The sequence below is a fragment of the Strix aluco genome, chromosome 15, assembly GCF_031877795.1.
Source record: "Strix aluco isolate bStrAlu1 chromosome 15, bStrAlu1.hap1, whole genome shotgun sequence".
Lineage (NCBI taxonomy): Eukaryota > Metazoa > Chordata > Aves > Strigiformes > Strigidae > Strix > Strix aluco.
Genome location: NC_133945.1, coordinates 3,228,531 through 3,245,319, shown reverse-complemented (window position 1 = coordinate 3,245,319; position 16,789 = coordinate 3,228,531). Strand labels below are relative to the sequence as shown.

General features: G+C 39.6%; 1 protein-coding gene across 4 annotated transcripts in view; it reads right to left on the bottom strand.

Moving 5' to 3' along the window:
- IFT140 (intraflagellar transport 140) overlaps positions 1–16,789 on the bottom strand; it is a 91,612-nt gene that overhangs the window by 73,597 nt on the left and 1,226 nt on the right. For all 4 annotated transcript variants that reach the window (XM_074840687.1, XM_074840685.1, XM_074840686.1 and 1 more), the window contains exons 2-7: positions 12,753–12,928; positions 11,323–11,544; positions 7,555–7,676; positions 6,754–6,896; positions 2,534–2,709; positions 28–119 (exon numbers count right to left, since the gene is read on the bottom strand). In XM_074840687.1, coding sequence (XP_074696788.1) covers positions 28–119; positions 2,534–2,709; positions 6,754–6,896; positions 7,555–7,676; positions 11,323–11,544; positions 12,753–12,899 — 902 coding nt within the window. In that variant the 5' untranslated portion in view covers positions 12,900–12,928. The remainder of the gene's footprint in view (positions 1–27; positions 120–2,533; positions 2,710–6,753; positions 6,897–7,554; positions 7,677–11,322; positions 11,545–12,752; positions 12,929–16,789) is intronic.

Here is a 16,789-nt window from a genome sequence, read left to right as displayed (position 1 = left end):
AGAACAGCTTTAAAATAGGATCCTTACCTGATGACTGTCTCGCCTAGTGCTGTAACAACAAGGCTATGGCCTATTAAAATGATGTCTGCAGAATGACCTATCTTCCCACTCAACTTCACCTGTTAATGATAAGTAAATAAATAGATTTACAGATGGTAGGAATAACACACTGAAAGACAATAAGCATCTGAATTTCCTAGTTTGGCTAAAAAGTTAAAATATAAGAATAGACAGACATCTCTGTCAGTTCAGATAGACCAACAGTTTCTCTCAGGCAGTGTTCATCACTAAATGCATCAAGTATATGATGTATAAATTCAATAAAAGAAACCTTGTGGTGGGTTAATGAAGTAGGAAAGAAGCAGTTTTTTCTCCTGTACTAGATACTCTCTTAGAATGTGATAAAGATTGCTTTAAAATATGAAATACCAAAGCTTACTTCTACAATCTTAGATAAAAGGAAAAAAAATCTTAGGAAGGTGAAGGTTTGGGTTCCATCCCCCCAAGCAGTATTCTCCAACAGGACAGGATTTTGTTTGAGCCAAGGTAATTCTAAGTCCTGGATGAGGTCAGTTTGGGTTTTGTCCCTATACAACACTTTCTGGGTCAGTACGTTATTTTGATTCTATGACTTGTGGGTTGTTATTTTTTAAAAGCTTCCTTTTAAAAATACAGCAGAATACAGAGAAATTGTCCAGATAGTCAGGGATCAGGTTAGCAAGGCCAACACCCTGACAGAATTAAAACTGCCCAGAGACATCATGGGCAAACAAAAAAACCTTCTTGTAAGTACATCAGTGATAAAAGGAAGACTAAGAAAAATGCGGACCCTCTCCAGAAGGAAGCAGAAAACCTGGTTACCCAGGACATGGAAGAGACTGAGGTACTCAATGACTTCTTTGCCTCAGTCTTCCCTGGCAAGGGCTCCAGCCACACCGCCCAAGGGGCAGAAGGCAAAGGCGGCAACTGGGAGAATGAAGAACCACCCACTGTAGGAGAAGATCAGGTTCAAGACCATCTAAGGAACCTGGAGGTGCACAAGGCCATGGGACCTGATGAGATCCATCCACAGGTCCCAAAGGAACTGGTAGATGAAGTGACTAAACCACTACTCATCATATCTGAGAAGTCGTGGCAGTCTGGTGAAGTTCCCCCTGACTGGAAAAGGGCAAACATAACCCACATTTTAAACAGGGAAAAAAGGAAGACCCAGGGAACTACAGGCCAGTCCCACCTCTGTGCCTGGCAAGATCATGAAACAGATCCTCCTGGAAACTGTGCTAGGGCACATGGAAAATAAGGACATGATTGGTGATGTCCAACATGGCTTCACTAAGGGCAAATCATGCCCAACAACTTTGGTGGCCCTCTACAACGGGGTTACAGCACTGGTGTATAAGGGAAGAGCAACTGGCATCATCTACCTGGACTTGTACAAAGCATTTGACATTGTCCCACACGACATCCTTGTCTCTAAACTGGAGAGACATGGATTTGATGGATGGACCACTCAGTGGGTAAGGGATTGGCTGGATGGTTGCACTCAAAGAGTTGCAGTCAACGGCTCAATGTCCAAGTGAGACATGGAAATGATCAGGGACTGGAGCACCTCCCCTGTGAGGACAGGCTGAGAGAGTTGGGGTTCTTCAGCCTGGAGAAGAGAAGGCTCCGGAGAGACCTTAGAGCAGCCTCCCAGAACTTAAAGGGGCTACAGGAAAGATGGCAAGGGACTCTTTATCAGGGGGCATAGGGATAGGACGAGGGGTAACGGTTTTAAAGTGAAAGAGGGTAGATTTAGATTAGATAGATGGAAGAAATTCTTCCCTGTGAGGGTGGTGAGACACTGGCACAGGTTGCCCAGAGAAGCTGTGGCTGCCCCCTCCCTGGAAGGGTTCAAGGGTTGGACAGGGCTTTGGGCAACCTGGGCTAGTGGAAGGTGCCCCTGCCCGTGGCAGGGGGGTTGGGACTAGACGGTCTTTAAGATCCCTTCCAACCCAAACCAGTCTGTGATTCTATGACCCCAAGCTTTTGCAGTGTGAAGAACACTTTCACTATGTGAGAACTAAACCATCTTTCAGATTTGCAAAGACAATATCACCAAGAGAAGGTACTGCTCCTACTAGTATGAAAGACAAGACAGCTCTGAGCATCTGATGATAATAAAACTGAGGACGCAGATTATCAACCATTTATCCACAAGACGTTTTAACACATATTTGATTATACTAGAATTTTTAATCCTTCTCTAATTCACTAAATCAAGTTAAATGAAGTGTGAAAGGATTAACATAGGGTCAAAATTAAAGAAACTAAGAGGAAACAGGAAGGCAAGATGAAAACCTTCCTTCCAAGTTCAGTAACACACCACTCTATTCCCCTTTCAAATGAGGACATATTTTCTCATCAAGGTATGATCTGAGAAACAAAAATGAGAGTTGATTCATTTGTAAGCAAAAAAATGATAATCAAAATACCCTAACAAATACTTATAAAGATTAAACATTGCAACTTTACCCTGTAGTCTGACTCTTACCTTCATGAGCTCTTCTGCCTCTCCCTCAAGAGTAATTGCATGCAAGGACAACTGCAAGTTCTCTGTTATTACAACTAAAACATCTCTTTTCTCCATGAACAGAAGCTTTTGGACCAGACTGTCTGTGGACAATACATGCCTTGGCTTTCCTTTCTCATTCACATAATGCACAGAACCTGTAGTACATATAAACAAGGTATAGTTTTACTTAACAGTTTTTAGCTACAAAAATCAAAGTTGCTTCTTTCTACCTTAATAAAATATTCCTCAAGTGCTGAAAAGTTAAAATAACCATAATTCTTTCGTCTTCTAGTTTGTCTCAGGACACAGACTACAATAGTTGACCAGAGAAACAAACCTAAACTTACTTACTTTTTCCCCATCTAGGAAATCCAGAGGGGAATCATTTAAATGTCATCATTTAAATAATTTTAAATAATTTTAAACTACAAGTAAACTTTCTGCATCTGTGTGCATGAATGATGGCTTCTGAAATCTTCAGTATTAATAATAATTTGTGAAGGAAGAACGGCAGCTAAGAATTGGTGCGATTTACAGCAGAGTCTAGGTTACAGAAAACCGTGGATATGAAGTTTTTCATTGTTTAGAAACACTCCACCACACACTAAATACAGTTTTTCTACATTAATTTCACAAGTAAATGGGTTAGTGTCTTTCTGAGAACACTAACAACAGTGTGTGCGACTTGGCAACTACAGCACCTATCAACATTTTAAAAGCCATTCTCATTTTATTGTAATTGTAATTAATTATTGTAATATTCATTAAATTGTAATACTGTATCAATCATTCATAAATGTACCCAGTGAAACACCCCTGAATTAGTAGAGCAGTTTGCAAATGGTATTATAGAAATCACCCAAACAAATGAAGTAATCCAAATCAGACAGATCTCATGCCACACACACATACATAATTTCTTAGCAAATCATGACATTATACAAACGTGGCATTTCAAACCAGTGCAAATCAAAAAACCCTATGAAATGAAACAATATTTTCCCCCAGAAGCTGAAGCAGAAAACACAAATGTAGAAGAATGAACATTAAGGATTCACACTAAAATGTTGTACCCAAGACACAATATGATGTAACTAATTAAAAAGAATGTTTTCATTTCCAAAACTCTTGCAAATATATTATGATCCACTACATTTCAACTACATAAAAAAAATTCAAACTCCTCTCCCACCTTCTCCCACATGGCTTCATTTTCTCCCTGATACAAATCAGGTAACTTCATTCATCCCTCTTGTTAAATCACAGAATGGTTCAGGTTGGCAGGGACACCTTCCACTAGCCCAGGTTGCCCAAAGCCCCGTCCAACCTGGCCTTGAACCCTTCCAGGGAGGGGGCAGCCACAGCTTCTCTGGGCAACCTGTGCCAGGGCCTCACCACCCTCACAGGGAAGAATTTCTTCCTTAGATCTCATCTAAATCTGCCCTCTGCCAGTTTAAAACTGTTACCCCTTGTCCTAACAGTACAGGCCTTGGTAAGAAGTCTCTCTCCATCTTTCTTATAAGCCCCCTTTCAGCGTTGAAAGGTCACAGTAAGATCTCCCCAGAGCATTCTCTTCTAGGCTGAACCCCCCCAACTCTCTCAGCCTGTCCTCACAGGGGGGTGCTCCAGCCTCTGATCATCTTCGTGGCCTCCTCTGGCCCCGCTCAAGCAGGTCCGTGTCCTTCTGATGTTGGTGCCCCCAGAGCTGGACCCAGCACTGCAGGGGGGTCTCAGGAGAGCGGAGCAGAGGGGGAGAATCCCCCCCCTCGCCCTGCTGCCCACACTGCTCTGGGTGCAGCCCAGGACACGGTTGGCTTTCTGGGCTGGCAGCGCACTTTGCTGGGTCACATCCAACTTTTCATCCACCACTACCCTCAATTCCTTCTCCACAGGGCTGCTCTCAATCCATTCATCACCCAGTCTGTAGTGATACTGGGGATTGTTGGGATAGTTCTCCAATGTGGCATTTTTTATCACACAGATACCTGTTTATTGTAGTAATACTTTGCAGTAACCAATCAGCTACTGAATCTCGGTTCTATGGGATCTGTTACAAGAAACGGACAGTCCTTTGATTTTATTTGCCATCTGGTATTGTTTCATAAGTTAAATTAGCCTTCTGTACTTGGATATTACCATACAAAGTATCACATATCACACAGATAATGCTACCCACTATTTTGAAGCTACTTATGTGGTTAGAGAGAGAGTTGTAGCTTTCTGAGCAACTTCAAGAAAGTTTTCACACTGTATCACACAAGAGACTAATCTCAAAAGTTAACAAATCTGAGCTAACTAAGTAGAGGACATAACTCTGAGATTCAGAAAACAAAAAGCACCAGAAATTGTACGCTGTTTAGGAAATACAAAGGGGACCAGAACAGGATTATTACTCATGACCTAAATTGTCTGCAGTCAAGACAAACAAGGGTGTATTCAGTAAAAATCTCAGGATGACTTCCACTACTCAGGTTATGTCCCAATACCTGTGCCAGTCATCTCAAATGCTCAGTAATGAAGATGATTCATTGTGCTCACGAAACATGTTGCAAAACAACCTCTGAAAATTATCAGTTCAGGTATCTGCTCTTCAGATAAGCATCTCACGTAACATATTACCTGAATCGCATCTATTGTTTTACTGCAATGATCAGTGTTTTGGAAGCATCAAAAAATATCTAGACTAATAGAAACTTGGGAGGTTTTTTTGTTTCGTTCTGGCCTTTTATGAGGAGCTTAATTGTTTATTTAGTTTTGCTTTAAAAGATGCTATATTGTCTTTAGTCAAATTTCTTTTGATATATTTAAAAACATGCAATAAGAATGTTTAGGGGTTTTTTCATCATTTTTATTAAACAAGTTTGGACTGAGAATCCATACTTTAGAGGAAATTTGCAAGTCACATTTAAACACTATGAAAACATTAACTGATTCTGAAGTTATGACAGATCACTAAGTAGATTAAGAACTGGGTCCAAAACACATGTGCCCAAATCAACGTAGGCAATGAGTCAGCTCAAAAGAAACAGTCAGTGTCATTTGACTGAAATTTGGGAAGTTTGAACAGGAGGCCCAAGAAACAAGATGTGGACACCTACCTGCAGGATACATAGTCTGTCCCTAGATGGAGCTGTGCACCACCACAACAGTTTCTTTGAACGTGAGGGTTTAACAGGCACAGCTACCCAAAGATTTTCTCCTTGTACGTTTAACTTCCCTGTGCCCCTTTTTCATTTAAATGGTTCATATCTAGTAAAGAGGCTCGTAACTCATAAGTCAAATGAAGGTACAGCCCACTGCTGTGCAAAACAAACATACAGCTGGACAACGCCACTCCTGCAATCATGTGGAAGTTATACTGGTGTAAATGCCAGGTCTCATTCTTGATAACGTAAACACTGAATCAAACTGTAATTGAGCTGCAGAACCTGCATAACTTAAATGTTTTTCGGATTAGTAAACACTTGAATCGAGAGGATTACATACTCAAATCACCTACCAGAAACATACTCATTACAATACTTGTCACACACATTCAGGCTCCAGTCCAAAGAGTCAGCAGGTTAGAGAGATAGAACGTATCATGAGAACAACTGGGGTAGGAAGAAAATGAGCTCAGAGCAAACTAGTACCCAGAAAAGTAAAAGGGAGAGGAAAAGACAAATGGCAGGAAGAAGCGGTATCAGGAAGAAAACTAACAAAACAGAGACTCAGACTTTTTTGCTTCCTTAGACTGAAGCATCGTTTCAAAGCATGAGAAAAAAGTGAAAAAGTAAATTTATAATTTATTTTAAAAGTTATGTTCTAGCAGCATTTGCGTATTTCTAGAAAAAAACCAAAACACGTGCATCATTTTGAAGCTTTGTACAAAATGCTGACAACTTCTTATTTACACTTAGGTGTTACAGATCACTTTCCTTACACTCACTTCTTTGGGAACCTGACTAATCCAATACCTATGGTGTCCTTTTGGAAAGGACTCACCCTGAAGATGCTAAGATTTTAATAATTTTATTTATTTCTTCTTACCGAACTTTCTTTAACTCCTATGGATACTCTATCCTGTTGGATTTATAAATATGATGGATATATGGATATAGATGTTGGATATATGAAAACAGGACTCTTGTGTACTGAGCTATTTTGAAGCATTAAGGAAACAAACTTCCAGCAGACTGGAAAAGTGGTTTTGCTCTTACCATCTGTCAAAGAGATAAAGAAGGAGAGTCCTTCCTGGAGTCCCATCTTCAGAAGTGCTCCCGTTCCAGCTTTTCTCCAGTTAAACATATCCAATGCCTTCTCATCACCACTCACAGCTGCTTTTGCCAGCTGTACAAAGTCCCTGCAAACAGAGATACTTGATTTCCAATTCCTTACAGAACAGAGTACTTTGCACCTCAGAGAATGGATGAGTAGTTAATAAAACATATGGTAAAGAGAGAATACAGACACTTCATACACTGACTGGAAAAAGGACAAACTCAAAAAGATACAAAGTAAAATTTTAATACTAGTTTTCATTTGCATTGTTTCACCTTTATTTCCATAAGCATCATTTTTACAGAGACGTGAAACAGAACTGAGCCAGACAAGGAAAACTTTTTTTTACTAGAGCTGTTTCCTATTTCTTGCTTGGCGAGGAAAGAAATAATAATTTTTAAGAACTGACTTTTAATTTAATTATTCTTGCCAATAATTTCACGGATAACTGTGTTTTCAGTGTGCTTTCTGCTGTTCACAATCAGCAACATTGCTAATGAGAAGAACTAAAGGAAGAAAAGTCAACAGCAACAGAGAGAAAAGTATGGACAAAAGGAAGATGTGTTGCTGCATACAGGACACAGCTACCAGAGTGGCAGAAGAACCTGGAAATAAAGGACAGTTAGGAGAACCTTTTTTTATATCTATTTAAAAAAAGGTTTGTCTGTGAGTAGGCTTTTCTTTCCGTGGAACAGAGAACGCCCTGCTCTCCCGGCGCTCTGATACAGCACAATACTTACTCGCCAGGCGGGGGCGGTCGAAACACAGAGTGAGACAGACACTTCCCATACTCCTGTTTCAGCAGGGCAGGCCCCTGCACTCTGCCTCGCTGGTCCATTCTCCATAGAACCAAGACACCAGACTAGAAAAAGGTAACAGATCCTTCATTACCCTTTGCACACAGATGAGAATCCAGATTCCAAGTAGTCAGTGCACTTAAACATTTTATCGACAGAGCAACACCTTTCCTTTCATTTAGCTGACATATACAGTTACTCCCACTTAAAACTAAGCCACAAGGAACAAGTATTATCTTTAACGTATTATTTGCTTATTTAAAATCAAGTTGCCTAAAAGAGTTACCTAAAGGTCATATCCATTCTTAGTAAAATTACATTGCCAGAGCAATTCAATGGAACAGCCTTAGTTTTCCTCTCAAGTAGCGTATACAAATATTTGTTTAGGTAACTGCCTTTCAATTTTTTTGTTGCAAGTACTCTGCTAAAAAAAAAAATGATAAAGGATAGTAAAGCGTAAGATATGCATCCCTAACTATCGTACACACTGATATAGATGAGCATTGGTGTATGATTAGACACATGAAGTCACAGGATGCAGATAACCCAAGGAAAGAATTTCAGAATTTCTGCAGCTTTCCTCTTCTTTCAGAGTAGACATTCAAGTACAAGAAGGATTAATTTTTAGAAACAGAACTTAGTAACTAGAAGAATCACAGACGCGAAAGAAAGAAAGACTGGTTAGCTAATTAACTCAACAGTAGTCAATATGTTGAGTTACTGCCAGAGCCTGGCACGGGTGCTGAAGGTAGCGCCCGTTCTGCAGTGCCCCCTCAGAGTGTGCACCAAACCCCTGCTGACTGGAGAGAATGGAGAAGGCCCAGAAGCAAAACCAGAGTTCAGCATGACATAGACATTAACCACCCCAACAAACTGACTTATGCTACAGCCTCACAGCTGGGATTTTAAGATTATTATTTATTGTTGTTATTATGTTAGTGCTTAGGAGGAACAAAATTGCATTTGGGGGCCTTGTGTGTAAGCTTTACATGAAAAAAACAGCAACAATTTGCAATATGAAGTTCAATCTAATTTTATTTCATTAAGATAGATAACAATAAAGTGGCATTATAATTTGCTCTATTTTTCTTTATTGCTTTCAGTGGAGTATAGTCTTTCTAGAAGTGAAAGACTAGTAGCAGTGTACACTCTAAACACTTACTCTTCACAATCCTAACTAGAAGCCACACGAGATGCAGCTGAGGCCTTCCAAGGTAACATTTCCTTCTTTTTTTCCCAAGAATCAAATTTCTAACTTCTTTTCAGGAATAAGATGAGAGTATTTATACCACCCAAAACTGTTTACTAAATGCAATGCTCCTACAGTTTAAAGACTGTGACACAGCTGTGCATCTGTGAAACTGCTGTAGTCCTGTTCCAAGAGGCCACTTGTGGTTCATACACTTTTGCTGGTTACCTCTGGAAACCACAGGACCCTATCATCTGAAAGTTCATGTCCTGTTGGCTCCTTCTCTCACTTTTCTCTCAGGTTCAAATGCCACCAAGTTCCAGGGATCCCAACGAAGAATATCTGCACCATTTATAAACTGGAGGAAAAGCCTGCAGCTTTATAAAGCTGCTGACCTTCCTTCCATCCCGTGCTAGATATCCCATCCTGTATCCAGATAATCTAGCTGCAAACTCACTTCTGAGTTTTGAACATGTGAGATTGGAAATTAAAATGCTCACTACCTGTTTTAAGTGTAACTGGTTATAGAAAGGATGCAGAACTGGTCTGTTTTCAAATGGTATTTGAAAAGGACAAAGGACATTGACCGTATCATCTACAAAATTTACTCTTAAAGTACCCTGTATCTTCCCAATCATTCTTAACAACCCAAAGCTTTAGCTTCTTGTTATAAAGCCTATTTGCCTTATAAATACACTTTCATTACAGAAAGCACCTAGATCCTTAGTATTCTTGTGTGTGATCAAAACCTGGAAGTCATCCATGTTATTTGTTACTTAAAACACAAATTAAGAGCTTCTGATTTTCACAGCATCCTATTGAACTTTAAGAAGTTATTTTCAAATAATTTTCTTGCAAGCCAGGATTTATGATGACTGAATGTTTTCAGCTGAGCACTCTCAGTTATGAAGTCCCACTGGAGATCAAACAGAAACCAAAAAAGGGCCCAAATATTTATTTTCTTTCTAAAGGAACTCCTCTAATATGAGCGGAGTATGATCCTGGCAGCCCTCACCTAATGAAAGTTTCCTGAATATAAACCTTCATAGGAAACATTTTAAAAAAAAATGTAAAAGTTATTGGAAAAGATGTAGGAAATAGAGCATATCTATGCTGCACTCGGACCATGGTACAATGACGCTGAGTGTGCAACACAAGGGATGAGTGGGCCGGACACCACCTTGGAGCTAGGCCTGGGATGCTGAACGAGCTGCCTGGGCTCTGAGCAAGGCTAATTAGCTCAAGCTGGCCACTACATACACAGCTGCAGGTTTGTAAGGACCCACATTTCATTGGCCAGGGACATCAGGCAGTTCTGCTACTCCATCTGTTGAGGTTGGTCTTCCAACTACAGCGATTGAAACTACACGACACTGAAGAGCATTCATGTTAACACATGCATAGACTTTGTTTTGTCATGTATTTCCTTGAAACCACTGCTTATTCTACTTTGATTAATACTGTCATCAGAAGAACAGTTAGGACAAGTCTATAAAATTGTTAAATTTTACTATAAGGACAGCTACATCTGTTTTAAGATGTCTTCATTACTGTGATCTGATGCCAAATAAATCAATTTGAAAAACGTTTGTTGATAAATTTAGGGTTAATGTAAGCTGTGGCATCTCCATATAAATAAGACCTCGGTTATACTGTGCGTCACCTTCTTTTGTCTGGGCAGCATTTTCTCTTTTCTAATAAAGAAGAGGATAAATTCAAATGCAGCAATAGAATTTTACAAACAATGATTTAAAATTGTATTTTCCTCTGACTCATGTAGGTAAGAATTCTCAAAGAGCAGGAATTAAATTCTTGGACAAGCTCAAATTTACATCAGGGAAAATATAGAAAAAAAAATTTTTTTTTTTTCATTTGCTCACTCAGGAACTGGAAAAAACAGAATCTTCTATGAATACTTAATCCTGAATACTAAATATTCAATAGCTAGTTTGTCATTTCACTACACAAAAAGGCAACCACCTCATCAAGAAATAAAGACTGTCACATTTCAAGTATTTCCACAACATATTTTCCATACAGTAAGGCTGACTCATTTTTAGACTATTAATAAAAACAGAACAAGAGAGATTAACATGGGTTTTTTGTACTTAGGTGACCATTGCTATGCACTCACTACAGATTATGATGTTGTAGCTGGAATGCAGCTGTAGTCTGCTACAAAATTCATGCAGAGACCGGAACAAATAATTCAAATTGTCTATGCCTCAATTACCCCATCTATTAAATAGCCCTAAACCCTAACCTACTGTTCAGCCCATGCTGAGATAAGACTCTTATTTAAAGATAAATTGATAAAACAGCAACAAGTACTGTAGAAAAAGTTAAAACACTGAGATTTGATTTTACCCCCTAACAGTTTTAATTTGTACCTAAAGCGTGGAAATTTATCCCCCTTGCAACTATCCCTTCCGCTAACAATCCATTCCATAATCCCTTCCCATCAGAGGGCTTGCAACACTGTGTTCCACATCAAACACACGTTTGGCATTTCAACTACTCACCCTATCACCAGACACAAGGTGGGTACCATTTGCACTCCAGTTCAGGACTGTAATTTTGGCGTTATGATTTGGTGGTACAGCGTGATGCTCCTTGTCTTGTTTGTTAAGTATCACAACTTCTCCCGTCTCCCAGCCTGCTGCAAGAATCGGTCTGGAAGGGTGCCAGGCAAGTGATGTGACCTGAAAGCTTCTCTCAACATGTGCATCAGACACATGTTCTCCCTGCAAATCGAAATAAAGTGCAAGTGCAATCGAAACTCAGTACAAGGATGCAGCTAAAGATTTGCTCCCCAGTCAACAAGATATTTTTCTGTGATAAAGGACTGGCATGTAATAGAGCTTCCTGCAAGACATATGAAGTGGCTACACAAATTCTCTTCACAGCTATTTCACGTGCATAAAAACGTGCTACAACATGCAGTACATCCACTTGAAAATTGCTAATGAAAACACAGCAGTGCTAAGTGACTGCCTCACTCTGCTTTGCCAGGCTATTCTTCCCTCACAGCACACACAAGCAGCTCTCACTGAATATCAAGCTTTTACTCCTGCATGAAGGATAAGAAGCATTTCAAGGTAAAAAACCCAACTTTTGAAAAAGACTAAAGCATCTCACTGAGCACACAGAATAACCTAATGCTTGAAGAGCTCTTAAAAGTAGACCCTCCTTTGTGCATGGTTTGCAAAAATCTTTCAGGCAAATCATTTCACTTCTCTATGTATTTATTTTTCCATTTGTGAAATTTAGATGACAATTTTTCATAATATACTTTGAAAAGTATATATTTTATAGGCTACTTGTATTAACAGACTTGAACGTTCCCAGTACGTCTGCTGCTAGATATCTTGTAGTACCATTTCCCTAAATAGCACACTTTTTCCTGAAAATTATGCAAACCAAAGTCCTACGCAAGCCTCTTGTGTAAAGTTTAGAGTATGCAAAGGAAATATCTGTCTACAGGCAGAAACCATACTAGGAAACAACCTACTCAAATGGAACAAGCTTTGTCTAGCAAATCAGTTCAGTCTCAGGGTGGAGGAATTATTTTTTTTAATTTACACTTCTTTGTACTTTTTATTTTAAAAAAAAATTTAAAAAGCAGCATGTGTCCATTTTACTTACAGGTCTGAAATTCTCATACTATGAGAAAAGCAAGTCAGTAACCACCACAAACAAGACTTTAAGGCTGCAAAAATTAAATTTCAGTGGAAAGATCGATTTAATTTATGAAGACCTTTTTATAAAATACATTTAATTAGTAGCTGATGATTCTGACATGGCCTAGATAGCACAGGAGATGGATAATAATTAAAATCCAGAGAGAGGGATTCAGGAGAATAAGTAAGGCTGCAAATATATAGATAAAAACGTGAAGTTTCAAACCAGCAGAATTCTATCAAGCCCAACAGCCAAGTTGCTGATTATTCACCTGTTCCAGGTAGATATCCACACAGCCCCCAGATGCTGTGCTGATGGAAGCGACTGCCAGGAGCGGATGAAGTGGGTGCCATGCTATGTGAGAAGGGGAGGCAGCTGAATCGGGAGCTTCTGCTCGATGATCCACGTACACAGCCATAACAACAGAAGCTGTCACTGACTGCAAACCTGGCCAAGGAAAACAAACATTTCTAACAGGTATGTTGAAGTATATAATATATATACACTATATATATACACACACACACCATATATATATATGCTATATTATATATACTACATATAGTAAAAAGTATGCTTAAAAATGGGGAAAAAATAAAGCTACATCATCATCTTGTTAATACGCACTACACAGCCATGGAAAGGGTCACAGTGGTATTTTTAAAAAATACAGAGGAATACTGAGCCTTGTAGCCTGTAGATTCACAGTGCTCCTAAGTTAGTATGAATCTCTCACCAGTGGCTTGTGCTAACTTCTATCACAGGACTCTGAAATAACTTAGAATTCACCAGAAAGCTAACTCCAGCACCTCCTATCCAAAGGATAATGTACAGAGTGATTTTGTGTTGTAAGTCTCATATCTGGACTTTCAAAGTGAGTTTTAACAGTTGCCACCACTCTGGAGCATGTACTGTTGAAATTACACAAGATGAGTTTAACTCATACTGTTATCTGCATTTGAACTGTTACCTACATTTGAATGAAAATGCTCCATAAGTGCTGATGTTCCAAGGAAAAGAACCGGAAAGCGATGCTCTTTTCAGAGTCATGTGTCAGAAATGGAGAATGTCACTAATAATCTTTAATATCTTAGATTATTAAGATAATAATAATCCTTTAAGATTATTCTGGGTATCTGCACAGGCTGCGGAGAGGGAATTGAGGGTTCGCAGCAGCAGTTAGATTTGCCCAAGTCACCAACCGGACACTGATGCGGAACGTAAAATTGACATAAACAGACTTCTCTTTACTTCAAATATTCTGTCAGTGCTTAAAATAAATATTTTGCTTTAAGAAGGCTGTCTCCCCACCCAGAAAAAAAAAAAAGAAAAAATCAATCAGATTCAACACTTTTGATTTGACAGGTTAGAAAGGTGGGTAACATTTTTAAATAAGTTGGTAGTTCTGTATCTTGCCTCTGGTATTACAAGGGACAACATGAACTACCAGACATGAAAACAGAAACAAGTGTAGTTAGCCTAAAAACAAGCAATTTCATCTTTCAACAAGATCCATTCACCTTTATCTTCACCCTCCTTCAAAATCCTCCACGTTCCCATAGCAGCATGTGGGTCTAGTTTCATTGCCACACAAAGAAAACCCAACAAAGCATTCAAAGAAAAATTGACGCAGTTTTCATCTTTATTTCAAGTTTTTTAATAGTTTTCTTAAATCTCCAGTTGTGTTCCAAAATACCACACCCATTCTACCACTTTTGTTCTTATTTCATCTGTTTCATTTTACTCTAACAGAAGAATTTAGTCCATATTTGAATATAAACTTTAGATGGGCTCAAACTTTGAACTAATAGAGAAATTAACTTCAGATTCAAATAAAAATTTGAGATGCCTAAATGAAAAAAAAAAACCACATTTGGTATGAAATAATGGTTTTATCACACAAAACCACACAGCTGTAATGCCTCTTCTAGAGCCATCTTTTTCTGCTGTTAAGTGTTCCTTGCATCTGTAGTCATAAATATTACTTATTATTATTATTTCAGTCCACTTCAGAGAGGGAAAAAAGTTTGTCAGGCTTACAAACTGCATCTCTTGATCAGCTCATCATGGGTACATCAAGCCACGTTGTCTGCTTTGCTACAGGTGACTGTCAGCTTGTTCCAATTAGGATAGCTATGCCTTTCAGCATTAATAGACAGCAAGAACAATTTTTCAATCAATACTGTATATATTTTAAAAGGTAGTCTAGCACTTACTAAAACAAAATTCAGTGATATTGTCATGTAAATTATGGACAATCCCTAATAGAAAATACTTTTCACCATCTCAATAACTATAGAAAATTGTGCAGGAGACTGCTATATACAAATAAATAAATTGCTTGTGTAACTGGATTACTCAGTGGTATAAAAATCACTAAACCAACCTCATTTGCTTGCTGTAATCTTGGGAATTGATTATTCATGTTTATTGTTGCTTCAAGCTCATGTATTTACACTCTCTAGCTTTGACAGATGTTTCTTCAAAAAACCTTCACAGAAAAAAAAATTAAAACCCAGTAGCAGTACCTCTACAAATTATTCTGGCACCACATGTTCTATTTTTTCTAGGTTTAATAGACAAGAATTTATGAAAAAGTTAACCGCTTTGAGGCTGGGAATAGAACATGACCAAGTCCAGATATCTGATCTCAGTAGATACACCTGATGGACACTTGTGAAACAACCCACAAGCACTTCATAAAAACTGTAAGAATTCATAGAATCGCAGAATGGTTTGGGTTGGAAGGGACTTCAAAGATGATCTAGTTCTACCCCCCTGCGTGGGCAAGGACATCTTTCACTAACATCAGTTTGATCTAAGCCCCATCCAACCCGACCTTGAAAATGTCCCATGATCCACAATTTCTCTGGCCAACACTGTTCCAGTGTCTCACCACGCTCATCATAAAACCTTTCTTCCATATGCCTAAACTAAACCTACCCTCTTACAGTTTAAAGCCATTACCCCTTGTCCTAACAGTACAGGCCTTGGTAAGAAGTCTCTCTCCATCTTTCTTATAAGCCCCCTTTCAGTGTTGAAAGTTGCTCTACGGTCTCCCCAGAGCCTTCTCTTCTCCAGCTGAACCCCCCCAACTCTCTCAGCCTGTCCTCACAGGGGAGGTGCTCCAGCCCCTGAGCATCTTCGTGGCCTCCTCTGGACCCACTCGAGCAGGTCCGTGTCCTTCTGATGTTGGTGCCCCCAGAGCTGGACCCAGCACTGCAGGGGGGTCTCAGGAGAGCGGAGCAGAGGGGGAGAATCCCCCCCTTGACCTGCTGCCCACACTGCTCTGGGTGCAGCCCAGGACACGGTTGGGTTTCTGGGCTGTGAGCGCACATTGCTGGTCACATCCAACTTTTCATCCACCACTACCCTCAATTCCTTCTCCGCAGGGCTGCTCTCAATCCATCCCCAGCCTGTACAGATACCCAGATGCAGGACCTTGCACTTGGCCTTTGTTGAACTTCATGAGGTTCATGCAGGCAAACATGAGACATGACACTAATGTGTGCCCACAGAGAAAAGTTAAAGAGAGGTTTAAGGTCCTTCTCTGCTCCTGTTCTTAGCTGGCCAGACATAAGCCAGGTCTAGTCCAGACAACACACACCCATATTAATGTGGCCCTGTGCTTGGGCTATCAGGTCCTTTGGGGAAATCAAGCCTTACTTCAGGGTTTACCAGCTCACAGGTCATACACCACCAATACAGGGACCAATGCAGACTGACAACTGGCCATGGGCAAAGGATTCTGTTTGTCTGCACCCAACACAGACATGCGTACACATGAGATTTCACAAGAAATCAGTAACTTTATGAGTAGGGGAAGATTATCCTTTGATATGGGATGATTTACCTCCAGGCAAACCTCTAAATTCAGTACTTACAAGTTGACAGAGTATTAAAATAAATTACAAACCAACTAGCCTTTATTTGTTTGCTTTGAATTTTCTTCAAATTTTCTTCTTCAGGTTAGGTTAGGTTAATGGCTGGACTAGATGATCTTCAAGATCTTTTCCAACCTAGATCATTCTACGATTCTATGATTCTGGGATTTACATAGGTAACCTCAAGATTCCTATTGCTACAAACGACAGCAGTGAGCCAGAATACATGCACGTATTGCAAAAGACAATCATCTACACCCAGGGGGGGAAAAAAAAAAAAGTAATTATTCTGTCTTTGGTGACAATTCTTAAAAACTAACTTTAGTGCTCTGTATGTCTGCCGTCAGCACATTTAGCAGCTAATGGAGGCTGACTGCAGTTAGGTTTGCTCTTCTGGTGGAAATGCCACCAGCCACGAGCTTGC